This window comes from Carlito syrichta, unplaced genomic scaffold (assembly GCF_000164805.1).
Source record: "Carlito syrichta isolate Samal-C Ts95f unplaced genomic scaffold, Tarsius_syrichta-2.0.1 Scaffold314800, whole genome shotgun sequence".
Lineage (NCBI taxonomy): Eukaryota > Metazoa > Chordata > Mammalia > Primates > Tarsiidae > Carlito > Carlito syrichta.
Window position 1 is genome coordinate 944,952 of NW_007258896.1, and position 25,974 is coordinate 970,925.

Here is a 25,974-nt window from a genome sequence, read left to right on the forward strand (position 1 = left end):
ATAAAAAAATTCAGCCACTTATATAATTCAGCAATATGGTTTCACAGTTAATTCCCATAAAGGAATCTTGTTACTAATAAGCAGGATAATCTAATAGTCACTTTTGAAATTAAATTGCCAAAATTCAATTATTAAAAATACAAAAGCTGTAATATGAGCTACCAAATAAGCTTACTTGAATCAATCTTAATATTAAAATGTTTATCAGAATCACTTAATATGCTATTAAAATGTTATGATGGTTATGATTTGACTAAGTTAACTTATAAATATCCTAACACTAAGACATTTGAAATGCTATCAAGAAAAATTAAACATAAAAGTTTAATAATGCAAACAAATTAAATAAAAGGGACATTTGATTTTCTTAACTTTTTTGCAAATTGCATTTCAATGCACATTAATACCAAGTGAATGAATGACAAATGCTTTGCCTATATATGAGGAACAAGCTGCTACTTACCAACCATCAGAATTGCATGCAAACAAATTAAAGGGATGTATGAAAACAACTGAACTAAAGATGGTGAGAAATCACCTATTTTTCTTCTATCAAATACATCTTAATTAAAAATATATTTAAATTAATTTTAGAGTATCTGTGTAGAATAGCACACATTTAATAAAGAAAATTTTAAAAACCTAAAATGCATTATCTCAGCCAGTGAGAAGCTTATTTCAGTATGGAATATGAAAAAATTAACAGATACAAGCAATTAAAAAATGTTAAATAATAAACTCAACTCTAAAAGATGCATGGAATACAAGGTTAAAATGAAAGAATTTCCTGTATTAACTGTAAAAATATTTCTTAGGGAACAAAGAAACTGCCCTATTACTCTATGCCTAGAGTCCTAAGTTTATATTTGCAAACTCAAATTTAGACTTTATAAGTCATCTATCTAAACTGTCAACTTGAACAAAACCTTGTGTTGAGAGAAGCTATTCTTCAATAATTCCATACAAGAATCAAAAAAAGGATGTTATTCACAAAGAGTTTCTATTTGGAAAGCTTATTCAGTTACCAGAAACAAGGCATGTTTCATTATCGCCACCAAGGAGCTTCGTCAATCTAAAGCTTCAATTTGGGGGAAAAGCCTTTTTTGTTTTTGTTTTTAAAAAGCCTGAGTCACTGCCAGACAAGATTATGGACGGACAGACAGTACATAGAGCTTATACAGCTGCTCAGTGATGGTATGATGTTGATGAAGTCTTAAAACCTATAATGTCATATTTCTTAACTTAATCTATTATGAATTGCTATCCAAAGAAATGGTACTTTAATTATTTGTGAAAATTCTACTAAAACAATGTTCCTGTTGTCCTAATAAAGAACAAACCACACAGTTCATGGAGATGGAGGATAACAAATTATAACACTGATATAGAGCTGAATTAAATTTTACTTAGAATTGTCCCTCTTTGTAAGAAAAAAAATAAACACATTTCACTTTCTCCAAGTGATTTTCTTTCCCATTGTTTCCTAAAGTAGCATCCACTCATTAGAGTACCTTACACACATGGTGCATTAAGATGATGCCAATTTGATTTCAAGAAGCTCTGCATAAATTCCAGATACCTTTGGTAAGAACTTCTATGAAAGTCTATAAATTCTACAGTTAAATGAGATTTCAGGATCTTTTTTTTGTTGTTGTCAATCTCACTCTGCTGCCCAGGCTGGAGTGCAGCAGTCAGGCTCACAGCTACCAGAGCCTCGACCTACTGGGCTCACATGCTCCTTTCACCTCAGTCTTCCAAGTAGCTGGGACTACAGGTGTGAGCTATCGCACAAAGCCCAGATTTTAGGATCTTATACATTATAGAGTTAGGGATTACTAATGGCTCAACAGTAATCTTAGAACTATAAAATTTTAATCAGATTATAGTGATGTGTAAATGATATACTGAGCAGTAAAGATTAACGTATAAACAAAAAATATACTTTTGTATTTTTAAAAAATACTTATTTTACATTTTCTCACCTGAATTAAATAACCATTCTCTTCCAATATGCCTTCATCTCCCTGGTGAAACATTTTGGAAAGTTGCTTCTACTCTTTCAAACTAACAGAGCTAGCAGTAACCAAATTATTATTTTCCTTTAAAAACTGTATCCTAGTGGCTTGAAAATACTTAGACCTCCAAATGACCTTATTTACTTTGTTAAAGTAATTTACAGTCCGTAACTTTTTACTTAAATTCACTTGAAGTGTTTTTCTGAAGGGCAGATATAAACCAATGCAAGAACTATTATTATGACTGATATCTTGAGGATGAGTGAGGTCATACAAGCATACATAATGTTCTTCGTCTTAGACATTTAAGGGAATATTTTCTAACTAAAAAGTCATTATACCAAAATCCAATCATTTTGAGGTACAGAAGACCTGAAGCCTCTTTGAAACCACAGTTGTTTCTCAGTATCTGCAGGGAATTGGTTCCAGGCTCTCAAAGAAACCAATCTCCATGGATGATGCTCATGAACCTAATATAAAATGGCATAGTATTTGCATACAACGTATGCACATCCTCCAGCAGACTTTATATCATCTTCTAGACTACTTATAATACCTAATACAATGTCCACTTCATTTGCGTGGATTCAGTGTAATACTTGATGGTGGCAAATTCAAGTTTTGCTCCCTGGAACTTTGTGGAACATTATCCTCCTGAATATTCTCAATTTTTGCTGGTTGAATCCATGGATGCAGAAGGTTGTATTTACATGCTACCTGAATAATCTAGTTTATGAGTCTGAGCACTTTATTTTCCATAAAAGCTTTAAAAGTTCATCTTAGTGAGACAAATATGAAAAAAATAAAAGTATTACTTATTACATGTAAGAAGTAAAATTGAAGTCAGTATCAAGTTAATGTTCGTTAAAACAAAGAATCATTATAACAACATTATCGAAAGATATATTTAATTTTGGGAGGGAAATTTATGTCCAAAGTTGTCAGGTTTTTTCCTCTAGAGATTTGGAACAAAATGTCTTTCTCTCAAATGTGCTTATTGTACTATATTTAGTGGATAAACAAACTTAATAAGCTGATCACCTGTATGGGAGCATGGATCAACTCATTTTCATTAAAAATTTAAGAAGCTATCAGCCTTCTATACAGTCCTGCCTATAAGAGAAAGCAAAGACTGGCTTCTTTCAAACCTACAATTTATGAGTTTATTCAAACCCGCCAAATTGCTCTAAGTAAACGCCTCTCACATTTAAAAATTCCCATGGCAACTCATTTAGTTTGGCAGACAGGCAGTCCTGAATTCAATCCTTTTATCCTGCAGCTAAACCATTACAATGGTAATTTTGCTCTGACACTCTGAAGAGACTGCTAATTACTGTACTCTAGATCCCTAGACAGATTTTCCATTCAGATTAAAATGGTTGTGCATGGTGGAAATCAGTAGCAACACCTTTCTTTACATGAGAGATGCTCTTTCACATGACAGCTCTATCAAGGAGCAAGTGCATTACGGCTAGGTGTCTTTTAATGTATCTTTAACTATTGCGCCTTCTTTCCCAATAAAACGAAAAAAAGGTCAACACAACCACAGATTTCAATTATCGATGTTTGGTCAAGAACTAAACACAGCAACATCAGTTCATTAACAATTCAGTTAGAACTCCATCTCCAAGAGAATATGACTTTATCTCTATGGTCATTATGTCTCTTACTACCTCGTTTATTAACTCAACATTTTCAGGTTAACAGTTAATGCACAGTTAACAATGAGTCAGATACATATGGCATTCAACAGAAAAGAACCTTTGGGAAATATAAAAAGCAAACTTGAAAAATTCTATTTTCTGACAGACTAATTTCTTTCTACTTCTTCCCCAAAATTTGATTACACTGACATCTGTAGTGTTTTTAAAAGTGAATTAAAATTATTTTTGTTTTGGTAAATGTTTCCAAACTTCAAAATAGTCCTTGAAACAACTAGCAACAACTTGAAATTTCAAAATATTCAGCTGTGAATGTGCCATAATCCATTAGATCAATCATTTAGTATATTACTGACATCTATGTATATAAATGTTTTACAGAGATATTAAAAAATCAATCTGGCCGGGTGTGGTGGCTCAGCCTGCAATCCCAGGACTTTGGGAGGCCGGTCGAGAGGATTAGCTGAGCCCAGGGGATCAAGACCAGGCTGGGCAACTTGATGAGCCCTCGTCTCTACAATAAATCACAAAAATACTAGACATGCGTGGTAGCGTGCATCTGTTTTTCTAGCTACTTGGAAGACTGCAGTGAAAGGATTGCCTAAGCCCAGCAGTTTGAGGCTGCAGTGGCTGTGAGTGTGCTACAGCACTCCAGTCTGGGCAACAAGAATGAGACTCCAACTCAAAAAAAAAAAAAATCAATTCCTATTCAAGTCCTAAGTAATCATATAGAGAAAACAAACAAACAAAAAGACATGATTCTATACACCGTAAAGTTAAAAGGCCTGTATGTCAACACTTAATGAACTGTCTAAAATTGGTGGCATCTTGTGCACCAAAGTCTGCCTTAAATTGAGATGTGAATGAACTTTAGTTGTCTGAAATCATTTAATTTCCCTAATACAGGTTAGTGCTGGTCAGTTATGTTTAGCTCTTTCAGTTTAGTATTCTATCTTCCCAACAGAAACCTTTTATCTCCATTTCTATTAGAAATGACAAAGAGTTATGATGAAACAAGGAGATTTGGGCATATTTATCCTTAAAAGAAAGGTCTCAAAAGTAGAAAAGACAAGTCTTGAATCACTGATCTTTTACCCCTTAGAGGACCCCAAATAAAATTAAACTCAAATAAAGTCAAAGAAAGGCATAAAGGCAAAAATCAATAAAACAAAAACAGAGGGAAAAAAATCAATGAAACCAAAAGTTGACAGTTAGAAAGTATCTAAAGATTGATAAAATTCTAAAGCTAGACTCATCGAGAAAAAAAGCCACAAATTATTAATATCATGAATGAAACAAAGGGCACTACTGCAGATGCTACAGATCTTATGAAGATAAAAAGAGAATATCATAAACAATCTCATGACAAGACAAATAAGTCCAAAAAAATGGAAAAATTTAAACTAAAACACACACTAATCAATCTATTCTTCTCATATGTACACAAGTACATCAAGACCAACTTGATTACAACTAGATTTAGACAGTATATTATAAAAGTCAAATAAACTGAAAACTTAGAACAGATACAATATCAGCACAGCAAAAATAAAGGAAATGAAAATAGCAGATGACAGGAATGGGAAATGAGTAAATTAATTTAATACACAAGTTTTCTGGGAAAATCAAAATATATAAACATTATTTGAAAAGTAATATATAAAAAAATTACTTCATAATTCACAGAATTATGTAAACATATTAAGTGAATGCTCAGCTAAAACTTTAAGAAGAATTTTCAGCCAAGAACACTGACACACCAATTTATTCCAAAGTACTCACAGAAACAGTTTGAGAATTGTGATATGTATACAAACAAGCATTAAAATATCTTCTGAAGTGTTCTAATTATAATAAACCAGTTCAACATGTCTAAAAGCTTGCTCTATTCAAAGTTTACACACTATATATAAAACTAGTTACCTAGCAATATACTTTAGAATACCATTTGTCTAATCATCAAATAATTTATGATAAGGATTTCATTAAATTAATAACTATATCACAGAAGTTTAAAGAAACAAAACTTTGTAGAAAAGTAAAGTTAAAATAATAGTATCACTTTGTAATAATGCCTACTAGCAAGCAAAAATGATAAACATTATACTACCTGACGTATCTAGCTAAATGCATTATTTCTTCCTACATAAACTTTAACTTAACGTTCTACCTTCACACTAAGTAAAATTCCACCAGTTTGAGAATTTCATCATAATCATTTGAGGAGAAATGACTTATTTTGTACATTTCCTTCTACTGCATTCTAGTACCTCAAAAGTCTTTCTCCCACTTATGATTTAAAGAGGAAAAATATGACACATCAAAATTTACTTCACAGTAACATGAAGGTATCCAAATTCCAAAAATTATTTTATTAACATTTTCTTCTCAAAGTTCACAAGTGTTCATGACTACATATACTTTGTTTATAATTAAAAGACACTTTTTAAATATATAACAAAGAGCTTACCAGCTAACAACTCATTTTTTTATCCCACTTTCAGAGGAACCAGTATGGTGTTTGGATTTTATTCTAAGTAAAATGGCAAGTCATGGAGTCTTTGATTTGCATATTTTCTTACTAATTAGAACAAGTGCAAGTGAAAAGAAGGTAAATGGTCTCGACCAAGGTGGTAGGATTATCTGTATTCAAGAGGTACTTTGACTTATGAGCAATTGGTTTGTGCTAAAGATGACATAAATTCCCAAATATTAGCAAAATCTAGACACTGTCTTACTGTACTTTTCTATCAGTGAACAGACGCTAATTTTCAGAAAATGTCACACTGTAATTACACCAGTAAATTGGAGGCATCAAGAATCTGAAGAAAGCATAGTTCAAGTTTATGGAAATGAGATTTATATAACTAGATTGTACTTACAATAAAGGGAATATTCTTAGTAGACATTTGAAGGCAACCAACAGATAAACTTAGATTAAAAACCTATATGTAACTGGAAAAATGATTCTTGGCTAGTTATTTCATGGTACACATTGTGACTTAAGAAAAAGGATTAAAGCTAACAGATTATCAAAATCAAAGACGTATCTGAAATTAAAATGGTGCTGCTTTCAGAGTATACAAGTTCTCTAGGTAAGTTATTATTTGACTCTACTAATGAACTGTATGGTAATCTCGAAACCCTTATTACTTTTGTAGCGGAATAAGAATATTGAACTGTTTTCAGAAAAAAAGGAAAGTATCAATTGCTCTAATAATGCTAAAGCATCTCTGCCTTTAAATGTTTGTTGGTAAAACAGAAAAACTAATTTCAGAGATTGTTTTGAAACCCAAACTTAAACTGAAGGAATATGAACTGATTTACTAAACACTTAGTTATATGTAAAGTTATGTGAATTGATGAGGACATTCAATCTTCCAAATTATCTTAAAAACTAGAACTGTATCACAGAGGAGTAGAAGTACTATCTGTAATCAGATTTACAAACCTTTCCACAGCAGATTCAAAAATACCAAAGATTTATTGTATTTAATGATGAAAATTTAGATTAGGCAAAAAAGTCTACCCCCCTCTGTACTCCTCATACCTCCCTCCATGTCCCTCAAGCCAGGAAAAAAAAAGGTACAAAACAACTAAAATATACAAAACTCTCTATGATCTTTCAAAAAAAACCCACAAAACTTATTCTTTCTTTAAATGACAATGTAAATGGAATCATATTCCCCATAAAAACAATATAAAACTAAGAAGTATGAAGTATGTGCCAGTTCAAGTTATGAATTGACAAAAATAGTTTTTATGTTACAAAAATATAATATCAAAGCTCCTTAATATAAAAAAATGCCCAAATAACAAATATCTATAAGAACCCTGAGAAATATTTTACTCAAATTTTAGTAATTTAAAAGCTTTTTAAAAAAGTCTAATAGAGAAACAAAGATTTAAAAGTTTGAGATTATCCAGGGTTCGAGACTGTGCTGAGACACAGGCTTTTTCATATCATACTGGCAGAACTTTAAATTGGTACACGTTTTCTGGAGGGCAACTTAAAATTTTCAATATGACTGAAATATTAAAATTTAAAATGTACTTACCTTTTAACACAGGAATTCTACGCCAAGAGATTTATCTTACACATATATATGCACAAGTTAATTAACTATGCTTGCCAAGTTTATGTAGCATCTTTTACACTGAAGAGAAGGGGCATGATCACTGCTGGACATTCTGCTGCTGTATATTGAGGGAGGCACCTTTACTGGTAATAACAAGGTCTAAAGATCTACCATGGGGGTAGGTGATAGGTGGAGTGGAGAATAAGATCAGTGAAGGTGAAGCAACATAAAAAACCGAGAGGCCTAGGTACTGCGAGGATATTTACACAAATAATAAAATCTTAGGAGGGGAAAAAAATCCCAGCTCCTTTTCTTCTCATGCCATTCTTTCTTAAACTCATGCCAATCAGACTTTAAACCCCACTGTTCAAAAAAATGACTGGCAAGGTTACCAATGACCACTACTTGCCAGATCCAATATAGTCGGCACTTTCCATTCTTATCTAAAATGAACAGTCTTCAGCAACACAACTGACCGTTCACACTCTTCCTTGAAACTTTCTAAACTTGACTTCTCCCCAGTCTTCCTCTAACCTGGGGTTCCTCTTCCTTGGTCTCCCTTGCTAGATCCTCTTCTTCCTAACTTCTATACAGTGAAGTATGCCAGATTTGATCCTCAGACTTTTCTTCTCTCTATATCCAATTTCTTGATGATACATCCAGTCTCCATGGTTCAAAAAACTTTTGATATACTGGTACTCCAAATATATTTATATATGGTATATAAATATATAGCTCTGTATTTATATATTTTATACTTGAATATATATTCAAAAGTATGTATCTGTTCATCTTTTACAATTCCAAACTCAAATTCTTAACATCCCTCCCAAACCTGCTTCTCCAGTAGCATAAACAAAAGACAAGTTCAACTGCTTGAAGGCAATGATATCCTTCTACTTACTCCAACAAACAGCTTTTCATCTAAAACCCAATTTCCTCACCATGGCCTACATACAGGTCTTGGGGCTACCACTGCCTCCCTCCCCATTGACATGTCCTACCCCCGTTCTCCATCCTGCTCACAAAGCTCCTCACTGGACCCCCTGATATTCTTTGAACTTGCCTCAGAGCCACTGCACTTTTTGTTCTCTTTGCTTAGAAAATTCCTAGGATATCCAAGTGATGGTATCACGTTTCAATTATGATTTTTCTCAGATGTTACCTTCTCTAACCAGCCCACATAAAATAGTATTTAACTAATCCTGATTCTCTATCCCCTTACCCTGCTTTATTTTTCTTCGCAGAACTTTATTACAATCCAATACAGTTTATGTTTGTTTTCCTTATTGTCAGTAATCCAACCTCAACCCTGTCCAGAAGGTAAACTTTATGACGGCAGACATTTTGTCAGTCTTATCCATCCTTTCTGTATCCTTAATAGCTAACAAAGTGTCTACATGCAAAAAACAATTGTTGAATGAATTACAAAGGCTTAGAGTAACAACACTGAAGATTCAAGAAACTCAGATAAATACAGGATTGCTCAATCTGTGGGTATAGTGTGGAAGGTGTATATATGAGTGTGTGTTTTAGGTATAGCTAAGATTGAAAAATGAGGATGTAAAGTAAAATATGAAGGAATCATGAAGGAGTTTGTAGAATGTGCTAAGGAATTTTGTCCTCTTTTCCCAAAGAGGGAACCACTAAAAGATATTTAAGCAAGAAAAGGTAACAATGGACTACAATGTAAAGATGAGTATGAGAGGTCCAAGATGCCAGGATGGATACCACTTGTGGGGTTCTGAGACAACAATGGCTTGAGTTTGGGTAAAGGAAATAACAGTGAAAGAAGGTGAGCAAATTTGAGAGAAACAGAAAGTAACTTGACTGAACTTGGTATTTTTCTGGACCATGGTAACAGAAACTCTAAACTGTGTAAGAAAATACTGAAGAGATAATCGGAAAGGTATAACTGACAATTACAAATCCAAAAGGCATGTGATTTCTGTTAATCCACAAATTAACAGAATGTTAAGTGAGCAAGTTCATGTAGTACTATAATTGTCAATAAAACAAACTATGTGCATCACTAGTCTCAAGGAGAATTTTGAGAAGTGAAAACCACAGAATAGTTTAAAATTTTTTGTGCAATATACAAGTAAATTAGAAGCCAGGCACAGTAAGTAGTGTAGGCCTGTACTCCCAACTACTCAGGAGGATCGCTTAAGCCCAGGAGCTCTGTGCCAGACTGGACAACAGCAAGACCCTGTCTAGAAAACAAAATTCTGCTTTAAAGAATAAATCAGAAAGATCTTATTGGCAGTTTACCAGAATAACAATTCAAAGTTAGACAAAACAGAAGTGCTAATAAGAAATGTGTTCTCTTTCTTGCAATGATTCTGATACCCCTCAGTGAAAGCCCACTGAGTAGTTCAATACAAAGGCATCATAAGTAATACATTTCAAAATAATTGCTGGTCTCTATATCATTTCTATTAAAACTTTTAAACAGCAAAACAAACATCAGAACTAGCAAGATTCATTTATATATGAATTCTTATTCAAAGATGGAGACAGTTCAGTATTTTCAATCCAAAAATATTTGAAGTCATTTAAACAATGTTAACTAATGAGCCTTATATTAGTTTTATTATAGGGGTAAAACCAATTTACATAAAAATAGTGACAATGAGTTGGTAAGGAACTACTATTGCTTTATATTTTCTCCAATACTGAATTAACACACTCACATTATAATCAACATTTGTGAAGAATAACACATACACCTATACAATTGCAAAGCAGTATTACTTGCACAATGCCAAATAGAAACAACACATTTTTATGGAGCAAGTATGTGCCAGAAACACTATGTATGTACCATCTCATTTAATCCTCATAATAACTATATTGAGGTTTAATGAAGTTCCAATCTTATATATGAGGAAAGAGAGACAATTAAAAGCCACAAAGCTGGAAGTCAGTTCTCAAACACTGCATTCTGTCTCCCACATCTATTTAAGTAAAAACCTTAATTACCTGGTACTTCAGGAAAATTCAGTTTATCTTATGTATTTCAATAGTGGAGATGAAGCAAGAGTCACTCATTCATTCATTTTTCAAATATTTAATACATTACTGCAATGTGCTGGGCAGTGTGCTAGGCACTAGAAATAAAAATATACCATAATTTGTCTTTTTTCCTTTTTCGTATCTCTCAAATATTTCTATATAGTACCAATTCTCCCACCTTTGCTTTAGTTTTGGTGCTCATATCACAGAAGGGTTCATGTTATAAAAGAAGTCAAAAGCAGTCTTATGTAATCAAAATTCTTGTGCCAGACTGACTAATGTCAATTTGTTTTCTGGCACTGATTCTTCACGTCTTCATCCTCATCTAGCACTGTGAAGTACTCATCTCCATCAATTCATCATCTGTTAATTCCTCTGATGTGGCATCTAATAGCTCTCAACATTCTCTACGATCCGTATCTTGAAATCCTTCACTCCCCACCTTTCTTGCCATATCCACAATCTCTTTTACAATTTCCTTGATTGGCTCTGCCATAAATCCTGTGAGGTCATGCACAACATCTAGATATAGAATCCCTCCCTGCAACAATTTACTGTTTTAGGCTTGATGGCTTTCACCTATAATAATGATGGCATCTTCAATGGTATAATTATTTCACATTTTCGTGACGCCCAAGTCCCCAAGTCGTCTTCTTACACAAACAAAAGACTGGTAGCTAGTGTTTCTTTTTCCTTCAAGGCTGAGGGATGAGCAGCTATATAGGTAAGGGCAGTCATAAACTTGACTCCATTTTAACAGGACAATAGAGTTAGCCAATCCCTTCCTGCCTTAAATGCTGGTGCTAGTCTTTCTTCCTTACTAACAAATATCTTTTGTGGTATTTTCCCCCCAGAACAGGACACTTTTTATCTGCATTAAAAACATGTTCAGACCAGGCTTGGTGGCTCAGTCTGTACAATACAGAGACCTTGTCTCTACAATAAGTAAACAATTAGCTGGGCATGGTAGTGCGCACCTATAGTTCCGGCTACTTGGAAGGCTGAGGCAGAAGGATCACCAGAGCCCAGCAGGGTGAGGCTGCGGTGGCCGGGAGCATGCCACTGCCCCCCAGTCTGGGCAAGCGGAGTGGGACTCCGACTAAAAAAACAAACAAACAAACAAACAAACAAAAAAACCTGTTCAGGCAAATATCCTGTCTCCTAAATAAATTCTCTTATTGGCATCTGGTAATTCATCTTTTGCCTCTTCATCAGCAGAAGCTGCTTCTCCTGTGACATATTTTAAGTTGAACCTCTCTAAAATTATCAAACCATCCTTTGCTGATATTAAATTCTCCAGCTTTAGATCATTCACCTTCCTCTTGCTTGAAGTTGTCATATAACGACTTTGCTTTTTTCAAATCATATTATAGTCCATAAGTATAGGTATGCCTTTCTTATATTAATTCTGTACCCACATAATAGCTGCATTTTCAATATGAGACAAAAAGGTATTTAACAGAAAGTATAAGGTGTTCACACTTGCTGGCACAGTCTAACATCTTCAAACTTTTTTTTAAAATAATGATCCTCAATTTTCTTGAAATGGTGGCAACCACAGCTACAGACCTCGATCTACACATCAAGTAATTCAACTTGTTTATGTAATGTCATAATTTTTTCTGCTTCTTGGGAGACCTTCTAGTATAACTAGTGGCACTTCGTATGGGTCCCATGGTATTTGGAAAGGGTTTATGGTATTGCACTAAACACAAAGCAAACTATGCAAGAATGGTGAGACATCACTTTTAACTGCAATTAATACAATTTACTGAAGAGATGAACTGATCACACAGAGATGACAAGCATCAGTGTTTTAAGCAAATATTCACAACACTTAAGCTCACGGCAGTCGTAACAGGAGGTGGCTATGCAATTACTGCAGCAGTAGAGTATGCACTATAGTTAATTTTATGCATTTATAATTTAATCTTGCATTTTTACATTTGCTTACATTTCTCTCAACTATGAATGATACCCTGTATGGTCTCTAAGTTTGTGTGTAATGGTTGATATAGTTTAACTTTCTATAATAGACTTGTACATATTTTATAGTAGCAAATGATAAAGCAGACATATATCTTATATATTTTGTACATTATGACACTTTTTAATGTTTTCAATATTTCTAAGCTATATGGTTCATGAGGTTTTTCAAATTGTTGCAAACCTTCAAAAAAAATTCTAATATACTTACTGAATAAAATCTGCATATAAGTGAACCCACAGAGTTCAAAATCTGGGTTATCCAAGGCTCAACTGTAGTGTAATATATACTATGATTGGGAAAAGAAGTGTACTTTGGAAGAAAATAAACTGTGGGTGAGGAAAAAAATCTAAAAAAGGCATCTAGGTTGTCATGGTATTCTCATAAGAAAGGCACAAATTGAATTAAGATAATTCATATCATACTACTGAATACATACATCAAACAATAATGATTCTACAATTATTTCTAGCAAAAACCTCCAAAATAGCAACTTTAAGACATATGCAAATATAACCAGTGGGAACTCAAAATAAGCATTCAAAAACTAGTCATTCTGACCACCCTCCTCCCAAATAAAAGGAAAAAGAGAAGAAAGGAAGTGGGAGGGTGGAGGGGTGGGATGAACATTATGACTATGTGGATCAGTACCACAAAAAAAAGTTTTTAAAAAGTAATGCAAAATCAGGTATCAGGTTTTTGGGTGTCTTCAGTTGTTTTAGGTATATTTATTTCATGGATCTGGGCAGTGAATTTATTTAGTAGCAATTCAAAACATGGTTTTTCACTCCTGCCAGATATTTCTATTCTTAAACCAGATCACCATAGTGGTTAGCTGAAAACTGATTTATCTAGTCTATCAACGACATCAATAACAAAAATTTCCTGAAGTTGCAATTCAGAAAAATTCAGATGGACAAGTCTGAAGTTCCCAAGTTTCCTAAAAGTCCCCAACTCAACAATTAGGTTTCAGCTTACAATTTATCAAAATAGTAAACAGGTTTTCCAAATTAAAATACCTAGAGATAGACAAAAGTAAACTAAAATGGGTACTCTTAATATGATGTTAGTGCAAGTACAAATCCATGCCTACATCTGTAATCCCTGGTCATTTTATTTTGGGGAATTTATTTTAAAATATTCAGAAGGGCTGTCCAAAATTCAATTACAAAGATATTATCTACCATATTGCTAATAAGTGTGAAAACTGAAAAATATCTTAACTATCCCACAATGAATGGCTAACAGTAGCATACTACACCCATTATGAAATATAAGACATGCAAACAGTATAATTTAATGACTACTTAATGATACAGAAGAAAGTTAATGGTATAAATGCTAACTAAGAAAAAAATATTATTCTAGTTTCTTAAAAACAGGTTATTCTAGTTACTCAGAAATTAACACTGGGTAGTAAAAACCAAGTGACCAACTTCCTTTAAATTTTTCTATAGTTTCTTTTTTTCTACAAAGAATATTTCATATAAACTAAAAATTATAAAAAGAAAATGAACGCATCTATTAAGTTTTGCTTTAAAGTAGAATTAGGCAGTGATTAGACTAATCAAATAGAAGGTGAAACTGTCTGAACCAGGTTCATATTATTTAGAACTCTCCTAGTCCACTGTTAAGAGGTAACAGTAAATGATCATGTTTCTACATATCATGTTTCTTGACAAAAAAGTAAAGCAGTGAGATACAATGAATAATAAACTGAAATTTAGTGAAAAATCAGAAAAATGGCCAATGGATACTAAGAGTAAGCCTTTCCTTCCTACGACCAGTCATCCTTTATTCTAGAGCATAAAATGCTTGTTTTCATACCCAAAATGAGCAAAAACGTTAGATAAAATGGTTGGATTACTCTAAAGGTCATAGATGTACCTGTGTAACGGATTTATCCTAGAGGATCCCTGGAACTGGCAATTGTGAATACCAGAATGGCAGACTTTCCTAGATAACACTCAACAAGATGCAGGGAAAGTCCATGATGTAGTATTCAAGTGTTACACGTGGATGGGGTTTCTTTAAGTGAAAAAGGTTTACTCATTGTTTTCATTTGTTAGTGTAAATACCACTTTGCATAAAAGTCCAAATCAAACATAATTTTTTCTCTGGTTAAGCCTACAGAGGGTAATTGTTACATAGACAGAAATGGTCTGTTGTAGAGAAGATGCAAGTACAATGAAGCTCCTTTTTTAAATTTTTTTAAACTTCTGTTTATATTGGTACTATCTTCACAAATGAATAATGTAAAATAATGTTGAAAATAATTAAAACAAATTCCTTGACATAGTATCCATGTTACAATAAACATACTCAATAAAATAAGTATAAGAAATTACTTCATGATTAAATCATTGTATAGAACCTGTACCTTAAAATATTTTTATCCTAAGATTTGTATTTCTAAGAAAGTTTGATTACTTCAAGATACACAATTTAAAATTATTATGTTTAATAATACCCTAAAAATATTTCCACAGATTTATCAAAAGTGCTGTTTTTGTTTAAAATATAAATTGTCAATTTTTTTAAAGTGTATCTTTTTTATCTACTGTCACCTTTTCATATTCAATATAATTTTTTTTTTTTTTTTTTGAGTTGGAGTCTCACTCTGTCACCCATACTGGAATACAGTGGCCACTCCCGGCCACCGCAGCCTCGACCTGCTGGGCTCCGGCGATCCTTCCGCCTCAGCCTTCCAAGTAGCCAGAACTACAGGCATGCACTACCATGCCCGGCTGATTTTTTGATTTATTGTAGAGATGAAGTCTCGCTGCCCGGGTGGGTCTCGAACCCATGGGCTCAGGCAATCCACTCACCTCAGCCTCCCAAAGGTGCGGGATTACAGGCTGAGCTACCGAGCCCAGCTTCAAAACAATTTTTTAAAAAGGGGTCCTTAGAGGTAATTTACTCCAACTCTCTCATTTTATAAATGAAAAAGACACAGAGAAGGTACAACTTTCTGAAAGACACATAGTTACTAATACAACTTCTAACTCAATACTCTTTCCTGGGATAATACATTTCAGAACTAAAGTAGCTTACGCAATGATTATAATCTAATAAATCAGTAAGAATTTCAACATTATAAACACACTAATCTATTTGCTATAATAGGTGAACTTATTTGCTTAGTATAATATGAACTGAATATTTTCAGATACATGGAGCAATAAAAATTTAATGTTAAATAACTTCTGATCATAAGACTAACATAAAAATCCCCTTTTCTATATGGCTTTCAACATCACACAGTTAAAAAAAGAGAAGACTGCATACTCTAATAGTGCACAAATACAGATTTTAGTTTACATTTAACTTGCTTATTCATATTCCTTACAAAAATCTATCGACAATTTATACAAAATTCTTCTCTTCTAAGGAATTAATTTTGTCAAGTTAATGGAAACTTTACAATTTCTGAGTTTACTTTTAGAATAGACTGTCAGGGTAATAAAGAACAAACTATCTGGAAAATAGAAAGCAGCAGATGCCATACCAATTTATGTAAAAACCAAAACATTTTTTTGTTTGTTTGTTTTTTGAGTTGGAGTCTCACTCTGTCGTCCAGACTGGAGTGCAATGGCCGCTCCCGGCCACTGCAGCCTCGACCTGCTGGGCTCCGGCGATCCTTCCGCCTCAGCCTTCCAAGGAGCTGGAACTACAGGTGCGCGTTACCACGCCCGGCTAATTTTTTTTTTCTTTTTTTCATTGTAGAGATGAGGTCTCGCCAAGTTGCCCAGGAGGGTCTCGAACCCACGGGCTCAGGCAATCCACTCAACTCAGCCTCCCAAAGGATTTACAGGCTGAGCCACCGAGCCGGGTTTCTGCCAAAACATTTTTGTCAGATACAATACTAACAGTATTCCTACTTTTTTCAATACCAAGTTAGGGTCCACATTTCCGTATCTTTGCACTGATGTAAGAAAAAGTATTTTATTAATGACCCAGAAAATCAATTATTTTTGTTTCCCATTAAAAAAGATAATATTCTGGTAATAGTTCAATCATCATTTCTAAAGTTATTTAAGGGTTAAGTAACAATAAGGAGTAGACGCAAGGAGGGGGGGTAAGAGACGTGAGGAAAGAGGGAATGGAAAAGGACGATGAGGATACAAAAGCATCTGAATAATTTCTTATCAGATGGCATCCTTCAAAATTACTTTCAAAGTCTTATCTAAGATTCCCAAATATGAACTTTAATAGTTGTTATTGTCTTAGAAATAACAATGAAGTGTGAAAAGTACTCTCAATGGTAGCTGGTACATTAGTAAATGTTAGCTCTTATTTTTGTTAAAAGAACATTTTATTATATTATGGAAAAGTTTCACTATGAGACATTAGTCTTTCTATGGGAGACAATAATATGCTAGGAGAGGATCTTGCACCCACAGGCAACTCAAATAATGTGCTCCTGCTAAGACACCCACCCAATACAAATCTAGTTGTACAGACTTCTGTATACTCATTACTCACTTACAATAAGAAATTGCTCCTCCAAAAAAATGTAAAAAACTTCCATCACCCCACTGATGGTTGTTCTTCCCCTAAAGCAAAATGATTCCAAAGATGGATACAGCTTTTAAAAACAGATCAGTGATTTTGCTCCTCCCTCACAAACATGGGCTTTCCCCAGTTAAGTATCTGAGCAATGTCTATAACTGTCTGTTAAACTACATTTAGTTGAGTTATGAATTATTTTTATATTTGGTGGTTAAATAAAATTTCCAACAAATAATCACCTATTCTTTATCAATAGAAACATTACAATAATTTTTTTTTTTAAGTCAGAGTCTCACTCTTGCTCAGGCTAGCATACAGTGGCACAATCATGTCTCACTGCAGTCTTGACTTCTGGGCTCAGGTAATCTTTCTGACTTAGTCTCTCAAGTAGCTGGGAATATAGGTGAGCACCACCATGCCCAGATAATTTTTTGAATTTTTTTACAAAGATCAAGTCTCACAATGTGGCTCAGGCTGGTCTTAAACTCCTGGGCTCAAGCAATCCTCTTGCCTCAGCTTCCCAAAGTGCTGAGTCTACAGGCTTGACCTATTACACCTGGCCAACATTACAATAATTTATATGTAAACTGGCAAAAGGGGTTGATGCCCAAATTTAAGATTTGAAAATTATTACTTACTGCAGGTACCAATAATTTCTTCACTTCTTCAACTGCTCTCTTCAGCTTGATTTCTGCTCTGTTCTGAGCATCTTCCACAGTGATTAGTACATGTAAATCTTCATTTAGATGCTCCCAATTGGGTTTGCCTCTATTTTGCTCCTCCTGAAAAATTTACAAAGTACACTATTACTAAATGACAGAGTACATCTTTCATAATACTAACCTGCTGCCAATTACCTCAGCTAGTTTACATTATTCTGCTATGATAACATTACAGACCTTTGGAGTTATTTTCCTGGGTGCCCCCACCCCTCAAAAAAGCTTTAGTTGAGACTACTGGATCAAAAGATAGTTAATTCAACAAGTATTTGTTTAGCACCTACTAAGTACCATGCATGGAACCAGATGCTAAGGATATAGTCCCTGAAATGTTCCTATGTACTAAGAAACTTATATATCATCCATAAATTATCATGAAAAACACTTTGAGAAGCAAGTTATTATTTCTTTATTTTACTTATGAGTAAACAGAAGGTCCAGGTTAAGCAAGTAACTTCTCAAGATCACACAGCTAATAAGATGTCAATTTAGAAGTTAAACCAGACTTTTCATTCTCAAATTCAGTGACCTTCCTACTTTATTACAATTGCTTTACCTAACACTGGTTGTATTCAACATTAGAAAAATTATTTTACAAACAGACATTGTCTAAGAGAAATGCTATTTAAATATTTCAGGTAGTGAGTAATTTTGAGAATATTTCATTATAACCACAAGTAATAAAGAGAAGAATTGTTTTAAATATATTTCCATTGGACCTTACTTTTTTTTAATTTTAAAGATGTGGGGTACAATTCAGGGTTAGGTATACAAATGTTCATTATGCAGGTACCCTTGTTGATGAGGTGTGCCACTCCCCCCCAACTCTGGTATCAGATCTTACTTTAAAAAATTGAACTGTAAGGCCAATCTATAATTATATCAAGTCATAAATGCTAGTTTCAGAGAGAATATCTACATTTCATTTCCTTGACGTCTTCTTTTTTTTTTTTTACAGCCAGGTAGCCAGGGGTCTCACTCTGTCATCCAGGCTGATGTGCAATGGCATGATAAAGGCTCACCGCAGCCTTTAGTTCCTGGGCTTAAGAGATCCTTCCACCTCAGTCTTGTGAGCAGCTGTAACTACAACATGTGCCACCATGCCCATTCTAATGTTTTTGGTTTTTCATAGAGATGAGATCTCACTATGTTGCCCAGGCTGGTCTTGAACTCCTGGGCTCAAGCTATCCTCTGGCCTCAGCCTCCCAAAGTGTTGATATTATAACACTGTACCTGACATCCATTTCCATATCTTCTAATTATCTAGCAAGGAATATACCCCCATGTTGAAAACCTTATCAAGATACAGGGAGGTTTAGAAGTAGAGTTGGTCACATTTCTCTTTTACCTATAACATAACATAATAATTTCAGGGTTGGTCTTATTTTAAAATTTAGAAATAATATATCATTTATAATATTTGACTTATAAATACAACCTCAAAGCCCTTTTAAATAAAATAAGAATATAAATTTATAAATAAATAATATAAGTTGTATGTATAAATGCACCTGGCTCAGAGCAAGGTACAATATAATAAACAATAAATAGTACTTGTGGTTGCTGGACTTTATCTTAAAGGTCACTGTTTAACAGTGAGATAAAAGAAAGTTGGCATAGTAAAACTTTTCTACTACAACTCGCATGTTTGAACTTCGCCAATAAGGATAAAAATAAATTCTAAAAGTAAAGTAAATGCTTTTGCTTCTTAATTAATATCTGTAGGATGAAAACACATCCACATGTTGTAAGGGGATATGAAAAAAAAATCAGATGAAGCATACAATCCTATGATGGGCCACCTGTGTATTTTCTGTGTGAACTGAGAGTCAGCACAGTGTCTCACAGGGGTACCTACCATGAGGTATTTGAGATGTCAAGGGAAACACAGCAATAATCGACTATCTGCCAGATCCCATTTAAATTACTAGCTCAAAAATATTTGACTGTTTCAACATTAGATCATACTATATTCCTTCTGATGATGTTATATCTTTACAAAACTGTTTTCAGCAGTTGCTGTAATAAAAAGCAAGTCCAAAACACAAACAAAAAAAGGGCAGCAGTGTGCAAAATCTGATTCCAAGGGCTTAAAATCAGAACAGTCCCCAAGAAAACAAAATGCCATTAATTAATTATGTGGTTATTTATTTAAAAAAAAAACACAAAAGCAATTTATTTCAAAGTAATGTTTTGACATAAATATGAATTAAGTTGTTTGGGAAGTAAATATTTAATAAATGGAACTATGGGATATTGAGATATTTCTTTTTGCCTAGGAAAAAGGAAACTAGCTGAGAAACTTTAAAGAGTCAATGAATCAAGATGGAAAACTCAGGGTTATCAGTATGGTAAAGAATATAAAATGTGTACAAATACCTCTACTGTGGCAAGAAAAATCAATTTTTAAATCCAGATTTAAAATGTTCTGTGGAAGAATGCTAACAATATTTTCACATCAAAATTTATATTTTATTTATTTATTTATTTTTGGTAGAGAGACCTATGAAAGTTACTGATATTATTTGGTGGACCTAAAAGTGTGCCTATTTGTCCAAATACATATGTATGAGAGACTTCTGTTTTCAGCCAAGATGAAATAAAAGGAACTAAACAACCTGAATCCTGCCTAAAACAACCAAAACATAGGTGAAACATATGAAACAATAGTTTCAAGCATCAGACAATGATGGCAAAGAGATGGAAAGACGAAATGAGCCCCAACTCACTGGCTTGAGAGTCTACAGACAGACTCCCTGAGTTGAGGGACTAAGCAAGAGTCAAGGAAAACCAAAGTAGCTAGAGCTCACAGAGGGGAGTCCCAGAGAGCTGTACACAAAGAACAAAAAGGGAAACTTCCAAGGGCCCACTCAGGTATTCAACTGAACATGATCATTCCAGGCATGGGAGAACATTCCAGAGGCTGGAGAAGGAACCACCCAAAAAGATTCAAGGTCAGAGTGTCTGTTTCTTACACAGCCAGAATGAAAGACTTCATGGTTTACAAACAGTGGGTAAAAAGTACCCAGAAGGGTCTTGCCTCTGTGGTGGGAAATAATTAAACCTAGTCTGAGCATTGTTCCAGGAAAACCTAAATATATTTTTTAAAAGACCAAAAGCACCAAATTGTTTCCAACTAATTTAACTGTACCCCAGAACAAAGTTCAAGAATATCTATAGAAACAGAAAGATATCCACCCAACAAAGTAAAATTCACACTATCTGGGATCCAACAGATATGCCAAAAAGAAAATCCAACAGTTATAAGACCAAAAAAAAAAAAAAAAAAAAAGAATCAACCAATTAAAACCAACTTAGAAATGACACAGATGTTATAAGGTAGGTGTGTGTGTGTGTGTGTGTGTGTGTGTATGCCATATATTAATACAAGGAAAGTTGAAGAACATTTAAAACACAAAATATTTCAGAGAAGTTTAAGAATAAAAACTAAAATCCTGACTTGCCACAGCAACTTTTATACATAAGGAAGACAAAACCAGAGGATTTTAAAGGAAGATACTATTTGCCTGATAGGAACAAACAAAGTTGCAGTATAATGTGCCATTCTGCTTTATTGAAGGAGTAAGTTTTTGAGTTATAAAACACCTTGGCAACTGCGTCGTACTCATAATTCAACAACATGACAGTAAAAGTACAAAACTGAGAGAAACTTACAGCTATCCTAGTGTTTGCTTCAAAACAAACACTTTTGCTTGCAGTTTTAAAAGTTGAAAGAACAAAAATTTTCAAAAATGGTGAAATTAGAAGACTCATATAGTTGCACTCCTTCCTAACTCTTCTAAAACACTGTAAAGTTTAAAACATATAAGCACATATGAAGAAAATGGCAATGAATAAAAAAACTCAGAATCTAGAAAACAGATGGCTAATTTGAATAGACTTGGCAGACTCCAGCTGAGAGAGAACCTGATTTCAGTGCACTCTCCATCCACAAAGCTGAGGAAACTGGCAGAGGTGGAAATGAGAGTGAAGAGAGGATGAGACGGCAGGACTGAATGAAGTCTCACTGGTCAATCCCAACATTCCCTGTCTACAAATAGCTAGCTAACTAGCACTCCCTAATTCCCAGCAGAAGACCTGAAAGTGATTCTGAAAGGAAGTAAAACACTTCTTGGAACAGCATTAAGATGGGCACTTGATGAGAGCATATACAATGAGGGCTGACCTGTCCAGTCATACCCCCCACTCCACATCTAGAGCAAGGTTCCATGCGACAGAAGACTGAATGACTACTTCTCCAGTGAGTCTGACCAGCCCAAGAAACAAACACTTTGAACAAATAACCACTGATAAGAGAGAGGAAAACTTCAAACGTTCTCAAAGCTAAAAAAAGACACTACACGTTTAAAACAAGTGAAAGATGGTATTTTTTTAAATGTGAAGGCTGGGAACAGTGGCTCACATTTGTAATGCCAGCACTTTAGAAAGCTGAGGCAAGAGGACTGCTTGAGCCCAGGAGTTCAAGATCAGCTTAGGCAACACACCAAGCCCTCGTCTCAAAAAAAAAAAAGAAAAAAAATTAGCTAGGTGTGTTGATATTCACTTATAGTCCCAGCTACTCAGGAGGCAGAGGCAGACAGATTACTTGACACCAGGTCAAGACTGTGGTGAGCCATGATCATGCCACTGCACTCCAGCCTGGGTGACAGAGTGAGAACCCAGACTCAAAATTAACTAATTAAAATTTTTTTAAAATTTGAAACACAAAAAGAAACTCATGAAACTAAAAACACAATAGTAGAGATAAAAACTTTGAAAGAAGGGTTGAAATATAAAAATTAAGAAATTTTCCTTCTAAATAGCAGAAATGACAGAGATGGAAAGTGGCAGAGAATTGTATAAAATTAGAGAACTAGCCCAAATAAAGAGTAAACACCAAAAGCATCTCCTTTGAAGAACAGTAAGTGACTATGGGTGGGCAGTGATGGTTAAACAGCAGAGAGGGGGACAGAGAGACCACTGCATTTCACATAAGGCCTTATAGAGTCTTTAATCTATATGCACATGAAACTTCATGCAAAAAAACAGTTTTAAGGTCATTTACTGAGAAACCACATGTTTCTTATTGCAGTCCATTCTACTTCAAGAATAGTTATAGTTAAGGTACATTCCTTCAACAGTGAGTTTGGAGATTACTTAATAAAATATAATTTTTCCCTGTGATCTCTTTCTGTTTCTTAAAGAGATTATTAAGGCACTCTGAGATTGGCAGATATTACAGAAAAGTCATTAAGACTTCTCCATAAAGGTCTGTTAGTCATAAATTAATTAAATAAATCAAGAAATGAATGCAAGTATAGGATGCTTACTTCTGAATCCAAAATTCATATTAAGAATCCACCCCCCCAATTTCTCATTTCAATAAATAAATAAGGAAAAAGGTTGAAATGAAGCACAGAGGAGGGACAACAAAATGGACACACACCAAAAATGGTATACCTGTCAGAAAGTGTGGTCTATGAGGCATTCGTTTTTTTTTTTTTGCAGTTACATTTCAAGTACTATTTCAGAGGTAAATAGCTGAGATACTGATGTTGAAAAAGCAGCTCACTACTACTAATTATTATGTCTGTTTTATAGTCACTTGAAGCAATATCATAATATGTGCCACTATCTTTGCCAATATATAAGAAAAGTATTTTTTGTTTTGTTTTTGCATAAACACATTCCGAACTCTACATCATCCTGCATAGTACTGCCCACTGATTTCTAGATCTCCAAATTCAACTGCCAACTAGAAATCTGTACTTCAGTCTCTAAAGTACTCTCAACTCAATATGTCCAAACTGGAGCACATAATTTCCCTTCCCCAAAGCTGTCCACAACTGTTTCAGCTATTACTGACTATGAATGAATAAGTGTGGACGTCTGAGTAAGTGTGGATTTTTAAAACTTGAGGCTGCTCTCGCCAGGCATCCTCATGTGAGTGACATCGTCTTTAAACTCTGCGTGGCAATCCCTGACGCATCGCCATGATGCCCAGGGAAGACAGGGCGACCTGGAAGTCCAACTACTTCCTTAAGATCATCCAACTTTTGGATGACTACCCAAAATGCTTCACTGTGGGTGCAGACAATGTGGGCTCCAAGCAGATGCAGCAGATCCCCATGTCCCTCCAAGGGAAGGGTGTGGTGCCGATGGGCAAGAACACCATGATGCGCAAGGCCATCCAAGGGCATCTGGAAAACAACCCAGCTCTGGAGAAACTGTTGCCTCATATCCGGGGGAGGGCAGGCTTTGTGTTCACCAAGGAGGACCTCACTGAGATCTGGGATATGCTGCTGGCCAACAATGTGCTAGCTGCTGCCTGTGCTGGTGCCACTGCCCCATGTGAAGCTACTTTACCAGCCCAGAACACTGGTCTGGGACCTGAGAAGACCTCCTTCTTCCAGGCTTTAGGTATCACCACTAAAATCTCCAGAGGCACCAATGAAATCCTGAGTGATGTACAGTTGATTAAGACTGTAGACAAAGTGGGAGCCAGTGAAGCCACACTGCTGAACATCTCCCCGTTCTCCTTTGGGCTGATCATCCAGCAGGTGTTCGACTATGGCAGCATCTACAACCCTGAAGTGCTTGACGTCACAGAGGAAACTCTGCACTCTCGCTTCCTGGAGGGTATCAGCAATGTTGCCAGTGTTTGTCTGCAGACTGGTTATCCAACTGTTGCTTCAGTACCCCATTCTATTATCAATGGGTACACACGAGTCCTGGCTTTGTCTGTGGAGACTGAATATACCTTCCCACTTGCTGAAAAGGTCAAGGCCTTCTTGGCTGATCCATCTCCCTTTGTGGCTGCTGCCCCTGTGGCTGCTGCTGCCCCTGCTGCCCCTGCAGCTCCGGCCAAGGTTGAAGCCAAGAAAAAGTCAGAGGATATGGGATTTGGTCTCTTTGACTAATCAGCAGAAAGCAACCAACTCAGCCAGCTTTATTTGCAAAACAAGGAAATAAAGGCTACTTTTCTTTAAAAAACAAAAACAAAAAAAAACTTGAGGCTTTGCATAAAAATCTCTGAAATGCAGTCATAGCTTACTTGTGTTTTGAGAGAAATATTTACTTCGATTTCTCTTTTACTGCATCATACAGTAATGTAGTTACCTGTGCTTTATCTTATTCTAGCTTTTAGATAGTTTGCTGCCAGCTGAACGCCAGAATCATCTCAATGATTTTTATACTCTGACAGTATGGATACACTGATTTTATACCTATTTGGCCCTAAAGAAGTATTTACCAAGTTGAGTAATTAAACTGTTATTATTGAAGAGTGTCACTAAAATCAAATAACAAACTGTGCATTAATATGCTGCAATTTTCCCATAGTGACCTGCTGTACTAATGTTTATTGTGTGTTTGTCTACATAATCCTCTCTTGGTTTCTGAGCCTGCTTCCTTTTGATCTCCTAAATATCCAGGTATATTTGACGATCTTTACCTCATCTTACATTCTTGTTCTCTTCTCCTGTAATCAACTCTCCCAGACTTTCTATAATAATGCTCACAAGGTCTGATTTTCATATCCCACCAAATACAGTGCTTTTCTTTTACTCTAAAACCTTAGGGTCAAAAATCTTTTTTCAAAATGCAGGACTAAAATTCTATCTCAATATAACACAATGCAAGGTGACAGTAAAGACAAATTACAAATAAATAATTACTATATGAAGACATATGGTCAGAGTTCAAAACTACCAACCTTCAATCTTTTGATTTAAGATAGGGTAAAATGATACGAGAGGTTTCAAGAAAATGGAAAATAGCTTTATTTATACAATAAATTGAAGCTTAGTACCATATTAAACAACTTAATAATCCATCCACATCTGATCATAGAGCAGACACAATTACTAATGATTCCTTATTATGGTCTATATTCCAGACAAGTATACTACAGAGAAATAAATTTCAAATAAATCTTAGCCTAAGGTGATGATAAACTTAAAAATGAAAATGATGATGATGCTGGCA

The 25,974-nt window shown here is 34.7% G+C and overlaps 1 protein-coding gene and 1 pseudogene across 6 annotated transcripts in view; one reads left to right on the forward strand and one right to left on the reverse strand.

Moving 5' to 3' along the window:
• The window catches only part of QKI (QKI, KH domain containing RNA binding), a 127,185-nt gene that overhangs the window by 25,163 nt on the left and 76,048 nt on the right, over window positions 1-25,974 (reverse strand). For all 5 annotated transcript variants that reach the window (XR_002481210.1, XM_021705900.1, XM_021705903.1 and 2 more), the window contains exon 3: window positions 17,908-18,051. Coding sequence is in view for 4 of the 5 variants with exons in the window: in XM_021705900.1 (XP_021561575.1) it covers window positions 17,908-18,051 (144 nt within the window). In the remaining variant the exon portion in view is untranslated. The remainder of the gene's footprint in view (window positions 1-17,907; window positions 18,052-25,974) is intronic.
• LOC103274557 lies at window positions 23,917-24,991 on the forward strand (annotated as a pseudogene). The gene has a single exon (XR_002481209.1). The product of XR_002481209.1 is annotated as a 60S acidic ribosomal protein P0 pseudogene (transcript).